We start from the raw sequence: 15,639 nt of genomic DNA on the forward strand, positions 1-15,639 counted from the left end.
CATGTTAACTTATGTGACTCTAATATTAGCCAGTATTGGAAGATATAGAAGTCGTGTATAGCTTAGAATATACTATGTTCACAAAGCCATATATTAATACTTAAGTCAAAGAGGTAGTGTTTCATCCATGCTGGGAAAATAAGATGGTAGACTCACTGACAAGTATTAGTTCACCAAGTGTGTGACTTGCCCCTTTACCAACCTGGTTTTGTTACAGAGAGACAGAAACACACTAGTGGAAGAAGTACTTAGATTCTTTACTCAAGTAAAACTAGTAAGACAACAGTGTGCAAATACTCCGCTACAAATTAAAGTTAATATTCAAAATCTTACGTAACAGTACAGAGGTAACAATCAAAATGGAATTACAAAAAGTTAAAGTACTCATCATGGGAAATTACACAATGTATAAATTATTAAAATAGAAATACTTAAAGTAAACATACCTCAAAATTGTACTGTTACTTTTCAACACTGGATACACAGCCATGCACGCACGTGCGCAAATACACACACACGGGCCACACACACAGTCATGTCTCATTGCACGCACGCACACACACACACACACACACACACACACGCGCGCGCACACACACGCACACATATATATAAAAGACAGAGTCCAAACAGTTCACATTTAATGCCCTAGGCTTTTATTTTCTTAATTCAGTGACAGTAGTCACATTTTTTTTTTTTAGTCTTTTCAGCCTCCAGGTGGGTCAAGTAAACCTTAATCCTGCCACTGGATTGGGCATTTAGTTTTTGACAAAGACAAGATACATTACTAAGTAATGCTGCCTTTGCACCTAACTCTTCACAGAATAAAGTGCATACAATTCTCCATAGGAAGGCACCCAATACTTGTGTTTTCTGCTTTGCAGCCATCTGGAGATTTTTTTTTCCCCAAAGAAAACAGACCAATAAAAAAAAAGGGAAGAGAGGAGAAAACTCTTTTCTCACAACCCTCTATCCACTCAGAAGCATTTTATTAAAACTGGAATGATGAAACAGCAATTACTGCCCAATCACTATGGAAGTTTTATGGACTCTTTATTCAATTTGCAATTCAATTTACAAATGGCAATTCAATATGCAATTTTAACATGCATTTTGCAATTGGAAATTCAATGTGAAAAATGGCAACGCAAGACACAATTCAATTTGAATAAACTTGAGTTAAAATTTTAAATGAAATCAATTGCATTTTTTAGGCTCATTATTCAAATGTTCTGCTCTGGAAATTAACATCACTGATAATATTATATCTGCACGTAACTTTATATATAAAACATTAGGCGGTTGGTGTGTGTGCACTATCCTGCACACATCATTAAGAGCTTCTGCAAATGTTTGGTAGAGCTGCTGCATACAATGTTGCAGTACCATTACTCTTTGAAAACAAAGGTTCAAAGATTCACCCCTTTTCTCACAGCCTGGGACTTGTTGACTTGATTGGTCAAGCTTACGGTTTGAGTTACCAATAAGAGGCAGGGTAGGACCTGGTCCTAGCTGATGCAGGCAGGGACCCACCTTGATGAGCGGGTGAGAGGTTGCAGTGTGTATTGAATTTTGAAAAAGCATGAAAGAGCATGGTGACAATAACATGAAAATGCAGTCCATGGGGAGGGTGTGTTTTCATGGGCACATTTGAATAAAGAGCCCAAAAATCCATAGCAATTGATTCTGCTTTCATTTAGAATTTTAACCGATATTATTCAAGTGAATTCTGCATTTCACTGCCACTTTGCACAATGAATTGCCAATTGTAAAATGAATTTCAAACTGTACAAAGAGAAAACTTCCATAGTTCACCTCCTTTATCAAGTACATATGAACAAATAGTAAATTAGCAAACATGAAATCTTTCAATAAATGAAAAGTTTACAATCACATTTATAAGAACAAGATTAAAAATACAAAAATAACACAATTTTTGTTTTACAAAAAAATGTTTGTGGGACAAAACTCATAAAGAGGAGTGCTTGCATGAAAATGAGGGACAACCCCTTCAAAAACAAACCAAATACAAAAGCAGCATCAATATTCATTAAAACCATAAATAAAATCATTTTGAAAATAGTGCTTTAATCAGAAGCAGCAGAGGCTTCTGGGAAGGGACATCATCCCTGTTTTGTTACTTGTGTTTGGAACAATGTTGATGGAAGCCACAGCCACCCATAAAGCACCTACACCCCCTGCTTCTACTGTGTCTGTACACTGATCAGCCACATCATTAGAACCACCTTTCTAACATGGTGCAGGTGTTGTTTTGCTAGCACATCCCATAGAAGCTTAATTACAACACAACATCTTGAACTCTTTGTCACCACTGAAAATTCCTGAGCATTTTTCAGTGTGGCATGGTGTGTTATCCTGCTGAAAGACACCACTGCCATCAGTGCATACCACTACCATGAAAAGGTCTACTGTCTCCAACACTATTTAGGTGGTGCATGTCAAAGTAACATCAACAAACGGTAGGACCCAAAGTGTTTTAGGAACATTACCTGGAGCATCACAGTGGCTCTGCCTGCTTGCTTCCTTTCCTCCCATAGTACTTCCTGGTGTCATCTCTTCCTGAGGTAAGTAACACTCACAAATGGCCGTCCATATGACGTAAAAGAAAATGTGATTCATCAGACAGGGCCACCTTCTTTGACTGCACCATGTTCCAGTTCTGATGCTCACATGGTCATTGTAGGTGCTATCAGTGATGGACAGGAGTCAATATGGGCATTCTGGCTGGTTTACAGCCCGAACTGCAACACAGTGTGTTCTGACACTTGTCTATCGCAGCCAGCATTAGGTTCTTCAGCAGATTGTGTAATAACAGATCTTCTGTGGGATTGGACCAACAGCTAGTCTTCACTCTTCAGGTGCATCAATGAGCCTTAGACACCTATGACCCCATTGTTGGCTCAGCTGTTGTCCTTCCTTGGGCCAGTTCTGGAAAATGCTTATTGCTGCACACTGCAAAAGACCTGCTGTTTTTGAGATGCTCTGATTCAGTTATGTACCATCACAATTTGGCCTTTGTCAAATTTATTCAGATAATTTTTTCTTGCTTCCAACATATAAACTTAAAGAACTGTGCACTTGCTTCCTGTTTTAAATATCCCTAGACAAGTGCCAGTGTAAACAGATAATCGATGTTATTCATAATCAAATGCCAGTTACTTTATTGTTAGGTGTGTATCAACACTGATTTTCACATGATTCAAATGATTAAACATGTCTTTGAGTAAAGTGTGTATTTGTTGGGCACAATATACAAAAAATATCCAGGAGTCCATAGCTACCTAACATTTAGTACAGCACATGGACCAACAAAAGGTACAGTGTAGAAAAAATGCAAAAGAAAAAAAAAAAATGTAAACAGCACAATAAAGTTAAAAAAAAAAAGTGTTTGATGCTATTTGTTTGCCAGAGGCAGGGACTTCTAGGCTGGTTAGGAGACAATCAGCAAAATCTCCAGAGGTTAACAAATAAGGTGGTGCATCATCGCAGGTGAAACCACAATGTATCGTTTTCATGTTCATTATTGAGCTTTTCATGTACTTCATAGGTAAAATGTATTACCTTTGGACAGCAGAGCCTGTTTTTATTTCTATGCCAACCCAAGTTAATGGACTTTTAGCCATGAGTGATATTAACCTCCCAATTCTGACCTATTCCTGGTATACTGTTATGAAAGTCTTACCTTGAGTCAATGTCCAGAGGTGATAATCCAGTGACTTTGGGCATCTGCATGTTGGTGGTGCTAGACAGCTTTAAGGCAGTAGGTGGCATGTTGCCAAGGGTCCGAGGGATGTGCCGACCTGCCAGGTTAGGGGCCGACGGCACGTTCCGACAGATGTCGTTTCCATTGAGGACCTGAGTGGTGGCAGGTATGGCGTTGACACTGCTGCATCCCAGAACACCCAGCGTTGCTGCTGTATGGGAGCTTGGGGTGGAAGTGAGGGATGTGTGGATGGCATTGGCGGGTAAAAAGCTGGGTGAGTTTGAGGAGTGTTGGAGGAAAGTCGGAGTTGTGAAAGTGGCAGTGTGTGTTGACTGGTTGGTCTGGTGAAGGGCCGCAGCGGTGTTGGAGAGGTACAAGCCTTTGAAAACCCCTGTTTGAAAAGAAAAACGCTCTCATAAATGCTTACGAAAACAAAGCTGCAAGAATATTACAGGATTCTGAAACAGTAAAACATTTTCTTTTTCTTTTAGATCAGCATATGCATATTTGGCATGCATGGCCAATAAGCATGGCCATATTTTTGACTTTTATTTAAGAAAATAACAAAACAAGTGACATTTACCTGCACCTCCCAGGAGCCCATTGGCTCCACTTGCCAACACTAGTTCCTCTTTGGACAGCAGCTGGTCTGTGGTGATGTGTGCTGAAGCAGCAAACTGGGCACTCACCTGGTCCAGGGTCTTGGACACAAGCGTCTAGAGGACATTGGAGAGAATGAGTGAGATGTGAGTCTGTGCTAAGGACTTGACTGCTCTGTAAAAACATATGAAACTGGTAAAACTACTGAGATCAGCACTTCTGCTGCCAAACATGAACTAAGCTAGTGTGGCATTAATACTGCTCATGGGAGTGAGGACGTGTTCCAACTCCTATGGATGTGTGACTGAAGGTATAGGTTTAATAATGGCTGGAAGTAGGGCTGTGCCAAATATCGAATTTTATGTTGCATTGTGACAAGATTAAAGTCGATCTCAAAAAGAGTTGGCCATTTTTGATCTGATATGGACAGGTCTTCCATCCAATCACACAGCAGAAATAGACTGAGCAGTGAGGCACAAATTAGCACGTGTTTATGTTTACCGCCCACTTGTGATATATCTTTGCTCTAAAAACTAATTCTTATTCTGTCATTATTATGACAAAAAGCATGAACAGCCATAGCTGCATTTCCATTACAGATTTGCACAAAAGTTTCAAAATTAAGTCATGTTATGAGACTAAAATGTTGTATTTCCTCTCGTGGTATGTCATTGAAAGTTAATGGAAACACGGCTACTGATAATGAAAATAGTGCCACACTGAACCAATCGTGGCTGGAAGGAGCACATCAGTTAGGTTTATGTACAGAGCGTGAAGGAGCAGCCAGAAGCAGCTCATCAGGAGTGGGGGGCTGATTAAAGATAAGATGAGCAGAACAGAAAATGTTGACAACTTGAGTGTCAGTGTTAATGATGAAAACACACAAACAGACACAGCCCAGGGCTCAAAAGACGAGAGCATTGTTGAGAGAAATGTTCTGAGGACTTTAGTCATGTGGAGATATTTGGAGTATTTATAAAGTCCCTATAGAAGTAGCATGCACTGCAAAAACTTTTGTAACACCTAAAGCAGTGCCATCCTCCAGTGCACAAAAAATGCAAGACTTAACAGTCCAGACACAAGCAAGCGTTGACGGTTCCTTAAAACAAGAATAGATTCAAGATTTACAAATTAGGATTTTATTTATTTAGAGCTGACCAAACCTGTAACACGCTTTTGACTGTGAAGAATACAGATTAAGTTATTATAACGATCTTATTTATTTTAAATATAGTTGTATAATGTACTATATTTGCCATGTTCAATTTAAAAAAAAAAAAAAAAAAAAAAAAAAAAAAATCAAATTTACCTTATATCTTTACATGTCACTAAAAAAAGTTTGACTGAAATAGTGCTTTGGTTTATATTGTGATATATATATATATATATATATATATATATATATATATATATATATATACACACATACATATATATCTCGGGTAAAAATTATAAGATTGTTTTCCTTAACGCCCTGTGGTAGCTGACCTGTATGCTGGTGGTAGTTGCATTGCTGTTTTCTTGTTGACACTGTTGGCTCTGCTCCAGTTGCTCTTTCTGCATGAGGACCAGCTGCTCCTGGTGCTGCTGGTACTGCTCTGCTGTGAACGCTGGACAGGGAGGATAAGATGAAGTGGTCAAAACCTGGGTTTGTGAATGCTTTTGTAATCCAGTATGCTGTATAGCTTTTACTTGAGACAATTATAGTATAACTTAACATGTTTCTAAGCTAAAATGATGAAAAATACTAAATTCCTACAAAAAAATAAATAAATAAAAGTGCTGAGTTTTAGCTTTCTGCAGGTTTCCATTCCATGTATATAATTTTAAAATGAGATACCTCTGGCAAACCACTGTGCCTATTTTGCCCCTTTTCAATTACAGGGTTTTTGATTCTCGTGTCAGATGCAGTCGGGCGTTGCAGTCATGACTCGTTACAGTGACGTCACTCCCTGACCAATCCGTGGCCCGCAGTCTGTTGACGTCACATTTACTACATTACTATCAGCTCAGCTCGCTTTGAACATCGGCCAAGGGGGTACTAACAAATTACCTGCTACTAGGTACTATCCCCTAATGGAAAACCAAAAAAAAAAAAAAAAAACATCTGAGTTGATCAGTGCTAGTGGAAAAGCCCCATTTCATGCTTTAAAAAGACTTGTCAGTGTTCACACATTGCTAAGAAATTAACCAAGGTTACCACAAAGCAAACAGGTATTTGTACAGCTGTTGTAGTAGCACTACTAGGACTGTTGACTCTGTACCCACCCATTTTCTGCACAAGACACCTGGTGGCCTCAAGCACAATAAAAAAGACAAGAAATGTCAAAAATTACAGTGGGTACGGAAAGTATTCAGACCCCTTTAAATTTTTCACTCTTTGTGTCATTGCAGCCATTTGCCAAAATCAAAAAAGTTCATTTTATTTCTCATTAATGTACACTCAGCACCCCATCTTGACAGAAAAAAACAGAAATGTAGAAATTTTTGCAAATTTATTAAAAAAGAAAAACTGAAATATCACATGGTCATAAGTATTCAGACCCTGTGCTCAGTATTGAGTAGAAGCACCCTTTTGAGCTAGTACAGCCATGAGTCTTCTTGGGAATGATGCCACAAGTTTTTCACACCTGGATTTGGGGATCCTCTGCCATTCTTCCTTGCAGATCCTCTCCAGTTCTGTCAGGTTGGATGGTGAACGTTGGTGGACAGCCATTTTCAGGTCTCTCCAGAGATGCTCAATAGGGTTTAGGTCAGGGCTCTGGCTGGGCCAGTCAAGAACGGTCACAGAGTTGTTCTGAAGCCACTCCTTTGTTATTTTAGCTGTGTGCTTAGGGTCACTGTCCTGCTGAAAGGTGAACCTTCAGCCCAGTCTGAGGTCCTGAGCACTCTGGAAGAGGTTTTCTTCCAGGATATCGCTGTACTTGGCCGCATTCATCTTTCCTTCAATTGCAATCAGTCGTCCTGTCCCTGCAGCTGAAAAACACCCGCACAACATGATGCTCCCACCACCATGTTTCCCTGTAGGGATTGTATTGGGCAGGTGATGAGCAGTGCCTGGTTTTCTCCACACATACCGCTTAGAATTAACGCCAAAAGGTTAAATCTTGGTCTCATCAGACCAGAGAATCTTATTTCTCATGGTCTGGGAGTCCTTCATGTGTCTTTTGGCAAACTCTATGCAGGCTTTCATGTGTCTTGCACTGAGGAGAGGCTTCTGTCGGGCCACTCTGCCATAAAGCCCCGACTGGTGGAGGGCTGCAGTGATAGTTGACTTTGTGGAACTTTCTCCCATCTCCCTACTGCATCTCTGGAGCTCAGCCACAGTGATCTTTGGGTTCTTCTTTACCTCTCTCACCAAGGCTCTTCGCCCACGATTGCTCAGTTTGGCTGGACGGCCAGGTCTAGGAAGAGTTCTGGTCGTCCCAAACTTATTCCATTTGAGGATTATGGAGGCCACTGTGCTCTTAGGAACCTTGAGTGCTGCAGAAATTCTTTTGTAACCTTGGCCAGATCTGTGCCTTGCCACAATTCTGTCTCTGAGCTCCTTGGGCAGTTCCTTCGACCTCATGATTCTCATTTGCTCTGACATGCACTGTGAGCTGTAAGGTCTTATATAGACAGGTGTGTGCCTTTCCTAATCAAGTCCAATCAGTTTAATTAAACACAGCTGGACTCCAATGAAGGAGCAGAACCATCTCAAGGAGGATCAGAAGAAATGGACAGCATGTGAGTTAAATATGAGTGTCACTGCAAAGGGTCTGAATACTTATGACCATGTGATATTTCAGTTTTTCTTTTTTAATAAATTTGCAAAAATTTTTACATTTCTGTTTTTTTCTGTCAAGATGGGGTGCTGAGTGTACATTAATGAGAAATAAAATGAACTTTTTTGATTTTGGCAAATGGCTGCAATGACACAAAGAGTGAAAAATTTAAAGGGGTCTGAATACTTTCCGTACCCACTGTAACTCTTGATAAGGCACACCACTGAAACTAAAAACTGTACCAGGTGACTACGTCATGAATCTAATGAGACAATGCCTTAACTAAATGCAGCTACTTTGGACAAGATATTAAACTATTGTTCTGGCTGAACACTTTTTCTGTTCTCTTATTATTTCCATACATGTTCTGCACATTAATACTGAAGACATCCACACTATGAAAGAACATAGTGTGGATGTCTTCAGTATTAATGTGCAATGTTGAAAAAAAATACAAACCATTTGAGGTGTGTCCAGACATTTGACTATGTGTTTATACACACACACACACACACACACACGCATATATATGTGTGTGCCAAGGAAAATAAATCTTTGATCCACTGTTTCATAATTGTCAGACCTGTTTACAATTTAATGTGTAGTTTTCAGTTTGATTTCTCAGTAACAACATTGTTGCTCACATGTTAAACCTAGGTTCACAATTAATCAAGTTTTAGGCTGAATCAAAACTGAATCAGGAAATCAGAGACATTATCCAGCCTTAACCAGTGGTGATATTGTTGTAGTGGACTGCATTATATTGCCAAGTGTTCTTGACCCCAGTTTATGCACAAGGGAAATGGGGAACGACCACTGCTAAGGGCCTACAACAAGTGACATTTACCTGCACCTCCCAGGATTCCATTGGCTCCATTTGCCATCACTAGATCCTCTTTGGACTTGAAGGACAGCAGCTGGTCTGTAGTGATGAGTGCTGAAGCAGCAAACTGGGCACTCACCTGGTCCAGTGTCTTGGACACAAGCGTCTAGAGAAAATTGGAGAGGGAACATGTGAGTCTGTGCTAAGGACTTGACTGCTCTGTAAAAAATATATGAAATATGAGAAACTACTGAGATCAGCACTTCTGCTGCCAAACATGAACTCAGCCACTGTGGCATTAAAACTGCTCACGGGAGTGAGAATGTGTCCCAACTCCTACGGATGTGTGAAGTGACCTTCAACAGATTTACACAACAGGAGCACTCTTACTCATTTAGCTTAACCGACCTCTCATTTACCTCCCTTTGGTCATCAACCTGCTGTGAGGCATTTTCCTTCCTTGTATATCCATGATTTTCCTGTGTTCTCGTGTAACTGCAAGTATGAGTTTAATAAAGGCTGAAAGGCATGTGTTTATCCTTACTGACCTGTATGCTGGTGGTAGTTGCATTGCTGTTTTCTTGTTGACACTGTTGGCTCTGCTCCAGTTGCTCTTTCTGCATGAGGACCAGCTGCTCCTGGTGCTGCTGGTACTGCTCTGCTGTGAACGCTGGACAGGGAGGATAAGATGAAGTGGTCAAAACCTGGGTTTGTGAATGCTTTTGTAATCCAGTATGCTGTATGGCTTTTACCTGAGGAAATTATAGTATGATTTGAATTTAAGTAAAAAATATAGAAAAAATACTACATTTCTACAAAAAAATGTGCTGAGTTTTAGTGTTCTCTACAAAAGAAGCAGAGTTGTGACTACATGTTGTTGGTATACTCTATAACAAATTATATATTTTTTCAGCCTCATTTCACTTCAATTACTGAAAAGCCTTAATGCTTTTACTAATTATTGTGTCACCAAATAAATGCATTATTCACAAAGAACAATTGAAATAAATAAATGCAGGTTTCCATTCCACATATGTAATTTCAAAATAAGACACCTCTGGCAAGTCACTATGCCTATTTCATAACATGCCACAAAGCAAAACTGTAGATTTAGAGCAACAAAAATACCTGATAAACAAACAATCCTGAAAGTATTCCATAATTTTAAGGTGTCCTGCTGATTATATTGAGTTTTTTCTAGATTCATTCTCAACAGATTGGTGCAAAATCCCACTTGCCCCTGTGGGTGTTTTTTTTTTCTTCAAGTGTGTGCCTTCTGTGAGAGGCCTGGGAGTTTGAGCGTCCTGGACAGTACCTTAGCTGTTCCTAGAACTGCTCAGTTTGTCAGTTTGTATCTGGAAGTCCCACGGGGTCTTAGCCTGGTCATTCTTAACCACCTTTGGGGTCCTGCCTTGTGTGGTAGACACTTGTGGAAGGACAAATCCCTGGACGGCATACTGTATACTCTTTCCATCTCCTGGGGTTTCTGTTGCTTGAGGTGTTCCCTCAACACATCTACATTTGGGGCCATCTTCCTGAGGTAATTGTGGATTTTAGCTGTTTCATATGGGATAGTTGCTCTGACACTTACTAGTCCTCGGTCTCCTTAGTGAATAGTATCAGGATGCCAGATTTTGGGCGAAACCCTCTATGCATTATGAGGAGCATCTTGTCTTGATGTCAATGGCCTCTACCTAGAACCTCCAAGTAAAGTAGGTGGCTGATGGTTGCTCTATTCTGTTGTTGGTATCCGTAACACTCTTGTTGATTTTGCTGAGGAGTGTTCAGGCCCATGGAGAACAGCAGTGGGGATTGTGCATCCTTGCTAGACACTCCATTTGACAGTGACTTATGCGATTAGCTTGAAGTTGGACTCTTGGCTTGTTTTCCACATCTGCATTGAGTTCTTGATGGAAGTTCTTAAATGATGTTGTTGATGTACAGTTTATATGATTCCAGGATCCATGCGTGCAGCATTGAGTCATAGGTTTTCTTGTATTCAATCCAGGTGGTGCACAGGTTGGTCTGTTTGATCCTGTAGTCCTGGGTGACTTTGTAGTGCTGCATGTCGTCTTGGTATTTCACATGACCTTCAATCTCAGGTCAGCTGTTCCTGTTGAACTTGAAGGTCACTCCTGGGTCTTGGTAACCCAATCTCAGTTTGTAGGGGTAACGATGACATCCATGTTGTCCCGGCTCCCCCCGGCCGTAGCATTTGTGTTGTATCTCATCAATCTCCAGTTGTGATATCAGGTGCTTCATGGTAATGAACACAGAGCTACTAGCTGTTTCAATAACCTTTGCCTACATCGCAATAAAGCAACAAAATGAACAGTGCCTCTGTTCAAACCACTGAAAAATATTTAGCCAAGTTGCACAATATTTATTTATTTTTTTTTTACCTACACTACAAAAGATGTAAAAGAAAAGGCTAAGAGCATGACAGACCAAACAACTGACTTACTGTTGAGAGGGGCAGGGAGATTCTGGGAGACGGCTCCTCCAGACAGGGTCTTTCTTAGTCCTGACACTGTCCCGTGAAAATCCCTAAATTCTCTGTCTCCTACATCCAAAGGGTGACAGAACAGTGTCCGTGGTCTGAAGTGCCTCCATCGACAAGATGTAATATTCAAAAGAATCCGACGGAGGTCCATAGGTGTTGGCGTTGATGATGATGTTTGGGTTGAAGAAGAGGGATTGCGGGAGTAGCTGGCTTGGTGTGAGGTACTGGTTTCTGAGGCACTGGCATTGTAATCGCAGAATGGAGACCTTAGAAGTGAAGAGGCTGATGGCTCAGGCTTAGTGTCCAGGCTCTGAGAGATGTCTAGATCTGTGTGCTCTCTGTCTAACAAGACCCTAAAACACAAATAAACAACCATTACGATAAATCCCCATCCATGGGCTGTTAAAAACCATATATAATTTGAGCGCAAATGAAATAAAAACATACTGTAACACTGTCTGCCCAGATGTGGCTTTCATATTGGTTGGGTGGAAAAGTGCCAAACATAACTGGGTACTCCACAAAAACCAGGGCAAAAATATGCAATTCAACCTTAGTATAAAACAGCACACTTGCATAACGGATCATGAGTACGTTTACAGCCATGCTGCCACCACATGAGGCTGTGATCAGAAAAAAAACAAAAACAAAACTATGTTTTACTGTTCTTGAGCCTCACCAACAGTTTTAGTTTAGCTTGAGGTTGGCGCTGGAGGAAAGGCCTTGCAATCTAAATCAAGACTGTACAGTGGCTTCGTTAGATACCATACAACTGAAAACTGTTCAGCTCTGGCTGAAACGTCAGGTAGCATTTAACTCTTGGAAAGAACTATAAATGGACTGACCAACAATGCAGTTCTTTTAGGCATACTGAGTGCAGCTAAACAAGTATCATGTTCTGAGTATCATGTTCTCCACCATTGCCTGCTCTTGCAGCATTGCTATTGTAGGCACACATAATTTTTGAGAAGACATTTTAATTAGAAATAGGGCGGCCCTTCCATCTCCCTTAAGGGTGTTGATTAAGGAAGATTGTAGACCAAAATCAAGCACTGCACATCTCAAGATTCACAAAGCTGGTCTCCCAAATTTACACCTAGCACTACAGAAGCTTTGCTGTTAAAACTGCTGTTAAAAGCATAAGTTAACTTTTCAGATTTGTCTACAGGCCACAGTAACAGGTGAATCTCAGAAAGGAATTGTGACATCTATGATTTTACCAGCTACCTTGATATTGTGGCTGCCAAATGATCAATGGTAACCTGCCAAAGAACTGGCATGGCAAACAACCTCAGCAGCAGCTGCCAACACTTGGCTGAATTTCTCCTTAGTACTGGTTTTGGTAGCATTCCTACGCACATTTTATATCATATTTCAAGATTTTACCTTTATTCTGAATTTACAGATTTTGGAATATCATGATTATGTCAAACACATACCATCAGGGAAATATGCAGACAGCATCACATTTTTTTTTTTTTTTTTAACCTAACAAATAGCTTTAAAGGATTTACAAAATACTAAGTCACAAGAATAATCAGTTTCTATTTTGCCTCCAAGCATCACTGATCAAATCTCATCCAACATGAGCAAGAAAACAGCCCAACAGTACTCACCTGCCCCCTCTGCCCATGCGGCGCCGGGCCAGACCTAAGCAGCGCCTAGGCACATTTAGTGAGGTCAAGCAGTAGCGAAAGCGTGGGTCCCCAAGCCCACCCTCAGATGGACTGACCCAGGGCCAGCTCCCACTCTGACCTGGACGAACCTGAAGGAACATAAAGATGAGATACACAAGAGGAAAACAGAAAAAATTAGACATTAAATATAACAAATAAGTGCAAATAAAGAAATTGAAAAACAAGAAGGCCAGTCTTAATTTGTTTTCTTCAACAGTGTGGAAGACTAACAGTGAAGGCAGCCAGACTGGTCAGCCTGCTGTTGGCACCATTTATATAAGCATATGAGTCACAGGAGGACACTCACAGCATAATATTGACAGCCAGCCTTCCTCCTGAATGCATAGCAGCCATCTGGGTCATTCTCCTCCTCTGCCTCTGAAGAATCTGAATGGATCTATACAATTGAAACAACTAGGCTTAGCAATAGAAACGATAACCTTCTTTGCCTACCATAATCAGTATGTTAACAGCAACACAACAACAGATATTAAGCATATATAAAAAAAATAAATAAATAAAAAAAATAAAAATATCAACACTGACAACAAAGATAAATAAGCATTCACTGGGGAAAAAAAATATATTACCTGTGAGAATGATTCATCATCTGAGCTGGGGAAATCATACTGTTTGAGGTTCTTAGGACCAAAAACCAAGGGCCCTGAATGTTGAGGCACTGACATAGTGATCTTGGGTTTCTTTTCATATATCCTTCTGGTTCGAAAAGCCTCCATCCTCTCTGGCTGTGAAGAGGGACGGGAAAGGGTGACAAACTGTCTATAATACAGTCTTTGAAATCAAACGATATTTTAAGTTCTGTCTCATTGGTGCACTGTTCTTTGAGCTATCGCTAATGGGTCTTATCCCATTCTTCATGCCAAAGAGAAAATGAAGAGAACTTACTTACTACAACTTACTTACCGAAGATAAAATTAGGGGTGGGCCCCCCTCCATTTGAACTGAGTGACAACATTTATGTCCGCGGTACTCAAATAAGCGACCTTCACTTTTCTTCAGCTACTGCACTAGAAATGAGTTTTCTGTCTGAAATGTTTTTCGTTCGTGTAAGATTGTTTTCGCATGACAGCAGTGGTGCCAGGTTCAGCAGCAAGTCTGAGTCCAACTGCATCTTCAGGGATGACCTGCATTCCTGCTACATGAGGTGCACAGGAGCAGAGCATGCTGACTGGGCCCATTTGCCTTGGCAGCCAATATTTCTTTAAGCGTCTGTCCCTGGAAGAGCTAACATTAGCTTACGACAGTGCGCAGAGTTTCTCTCTAGTGCTGGCCTCCACCTACACTTCGTTTTCGGCTATGGGTAGTTTTCATTCCGGATCAGAGCTCAGCATACTGCTCTACAGTCCTGCAGCAGCCTTTAAAGAGTTCAGATTCCCCCCCCCCGGTGTTATTAGCCACCATCCGGAGTGTTCACGCGGTTCACTACTTAGTTATACCCTCATTAAACATGTTTTTGAGGGGAGTATGCAGGCAAAGCTAAGTTGTGTACTCCCTGGCACCGTAATGACAACTCGTTTTGTTTTTGAGTGTTTTTTCCTCTTCCAAAAAAATGCTCTCTTATTGGCTTTGCCTCAGCAAGAGAATGAGCGATCTCTCGGCTCTATTGGCACCCCTACTTCACACAAGCTGTGCACCAATAACGGTTATATATTGTAACCAGTTATATTTTTTTTTGGGGAAGATCCTGCAGACATGAAGACATGATGACATGATGAGGTCACTCGGTTCGCCCCAGGTAGTCGTAGACAATTTTCTTTTTAGTGCTTAGCATGAGGAATGGGATAGGATCCATTAGCAATAACCCTGAGGGCTGTGCCCAATTCACAGAATCTAGGGTTACAATATGTAGCCAATGAACCTACTTCAATACTACTCGTGGTGCTGTAGGGTCTAAGCACAGGCACTAAGAGTGTGTGTAAAAACAGTCAGTAAAAGAGGTATTAATATGCAGATGGCAGTATGTGCCGGATGCCATTTCCTAGCAAAATCTATTATCCACCCAATGCCATTCTTCACCCCAAATCACCCATGGTGACAAGTGCCCAAAGAGACAAACATTTAATTTTTGTAAAATTATACATTATACAAAAAAAAGTAAGAAATGAATCATTCTATTAAAAAAAAATATATATTTTTTATTATATCAATTCTATGTATTAAATGTATCAATTGTGGAGAAAGAATTTCTCTCTCCACCTTTTGAACAGGTACATCACATAACATTATACAAATCGGACAAATGCCAGCATGTTGTGATTGTGCAGGGCTTTACCTTCTTGTAGTCTTTTATGTCAAAGTGGTCGTGGTGTCTATACTGGTTACTGCCTGATAGAGGAGTGAGGGGGATGCTGTACATGGGCTTCACCAAAACTCGCTGTGTCAGTGCTTCTGCCATCACCTCATTGCCAAAGTCTGGCATTGCATTCCTAAAGACAACAAAGAAGTGTAGAGGAATTGGGGACCATAAATATTAGCAAATCACCTGAAGAACACAATTAAGTGGTATTTTAGACTTAAACATAATC

General features: G+C 40.5%; 1 protein-coding gene across 5 annotated transcripts in view; it reads right to left on the minus strand.

Annotated features, from left to right (window-relative positions):
• Nucleotides 1–205: 205 nt before the first annotated feature.
• LOC113121488 (enhancer of polycomb homolog 1-like) overlaps nucleotides 206–15,639 on the minus strand; it is a 32,202-nt gene continuing 16,768 nt past the window's right edge. For 3 of the 5 annotated variants that reach the window (XM_026292014.1, XM_026292012.2, XM_026292015.1), the window contains 11 exons: nucleotides 15,387–15,540; nucleotides 13,684–13,839; nucleotides 13,401–13,490; nucleotides 13,034–13,182; nucleotides 11,379–11,770; nucleotides 9,463–9,584; nucleotides 8,939–9,080; nucleotides 5,813–5,934; nucleotides 4,308–4,440; nucleotides 3,704–4,115; nucleotides 206–2,987 (listed from right to left, as the gene is read on the minus strand). In XM_026292014.1, coding sequence (XP_026147799.1) covers nucleotides 2,903–2,987; nucleotides 3,704–4,115; nucleotides 4,308–4,440; nucleotides 5,813–5,934; nucleotides 8,939–9,080; nucleotides 9,463–9,584; nucleotides 11,379–11,770; nucleotides 13,034–13,182; nucleotides 13,401–13,490; nucleotides 13,684–13,839; nucleotides 15,387–15,540 — 1,957 coding nt within the window. In that variant the 3' untranslated portion in view covers nucleotides 206–2,902. The remainder of the gene's footprint in view (nucleotides 2,988–3,703; nucleotides 4,116–4,307; nucleotides 4,441–5,812; nucleotides 5,935–8,938; nucleotides 9,081–9,462; nucleotides 9,585–11,378; nucleotides 11,771–13,033; nucleotides 13,183–13,400; nucleotides 13,491–13,683; nucleotides 13,840–15,386; nucleotides 15,541–15,639) is intronic. The other 2 variants (XM_026292013.2, XM_026292016.2) reach the window with 2 other exon arrangements.

Source organism: Mastacembelus armatus, chromosome 20, assembly GCF_900324485.2.
Source record: "Mastacembelus armatus chromosome 20, fMasArm1.2, whole genome shotgun sequence".
Taxonomy (NCBI): domain Eukaryota; kingdom Metazoa; phylum Chordata; class Actinopteri; order Synbranchiformes; family Mastacembelidae; genus Mastacembelus; species Mastacembelus armatus.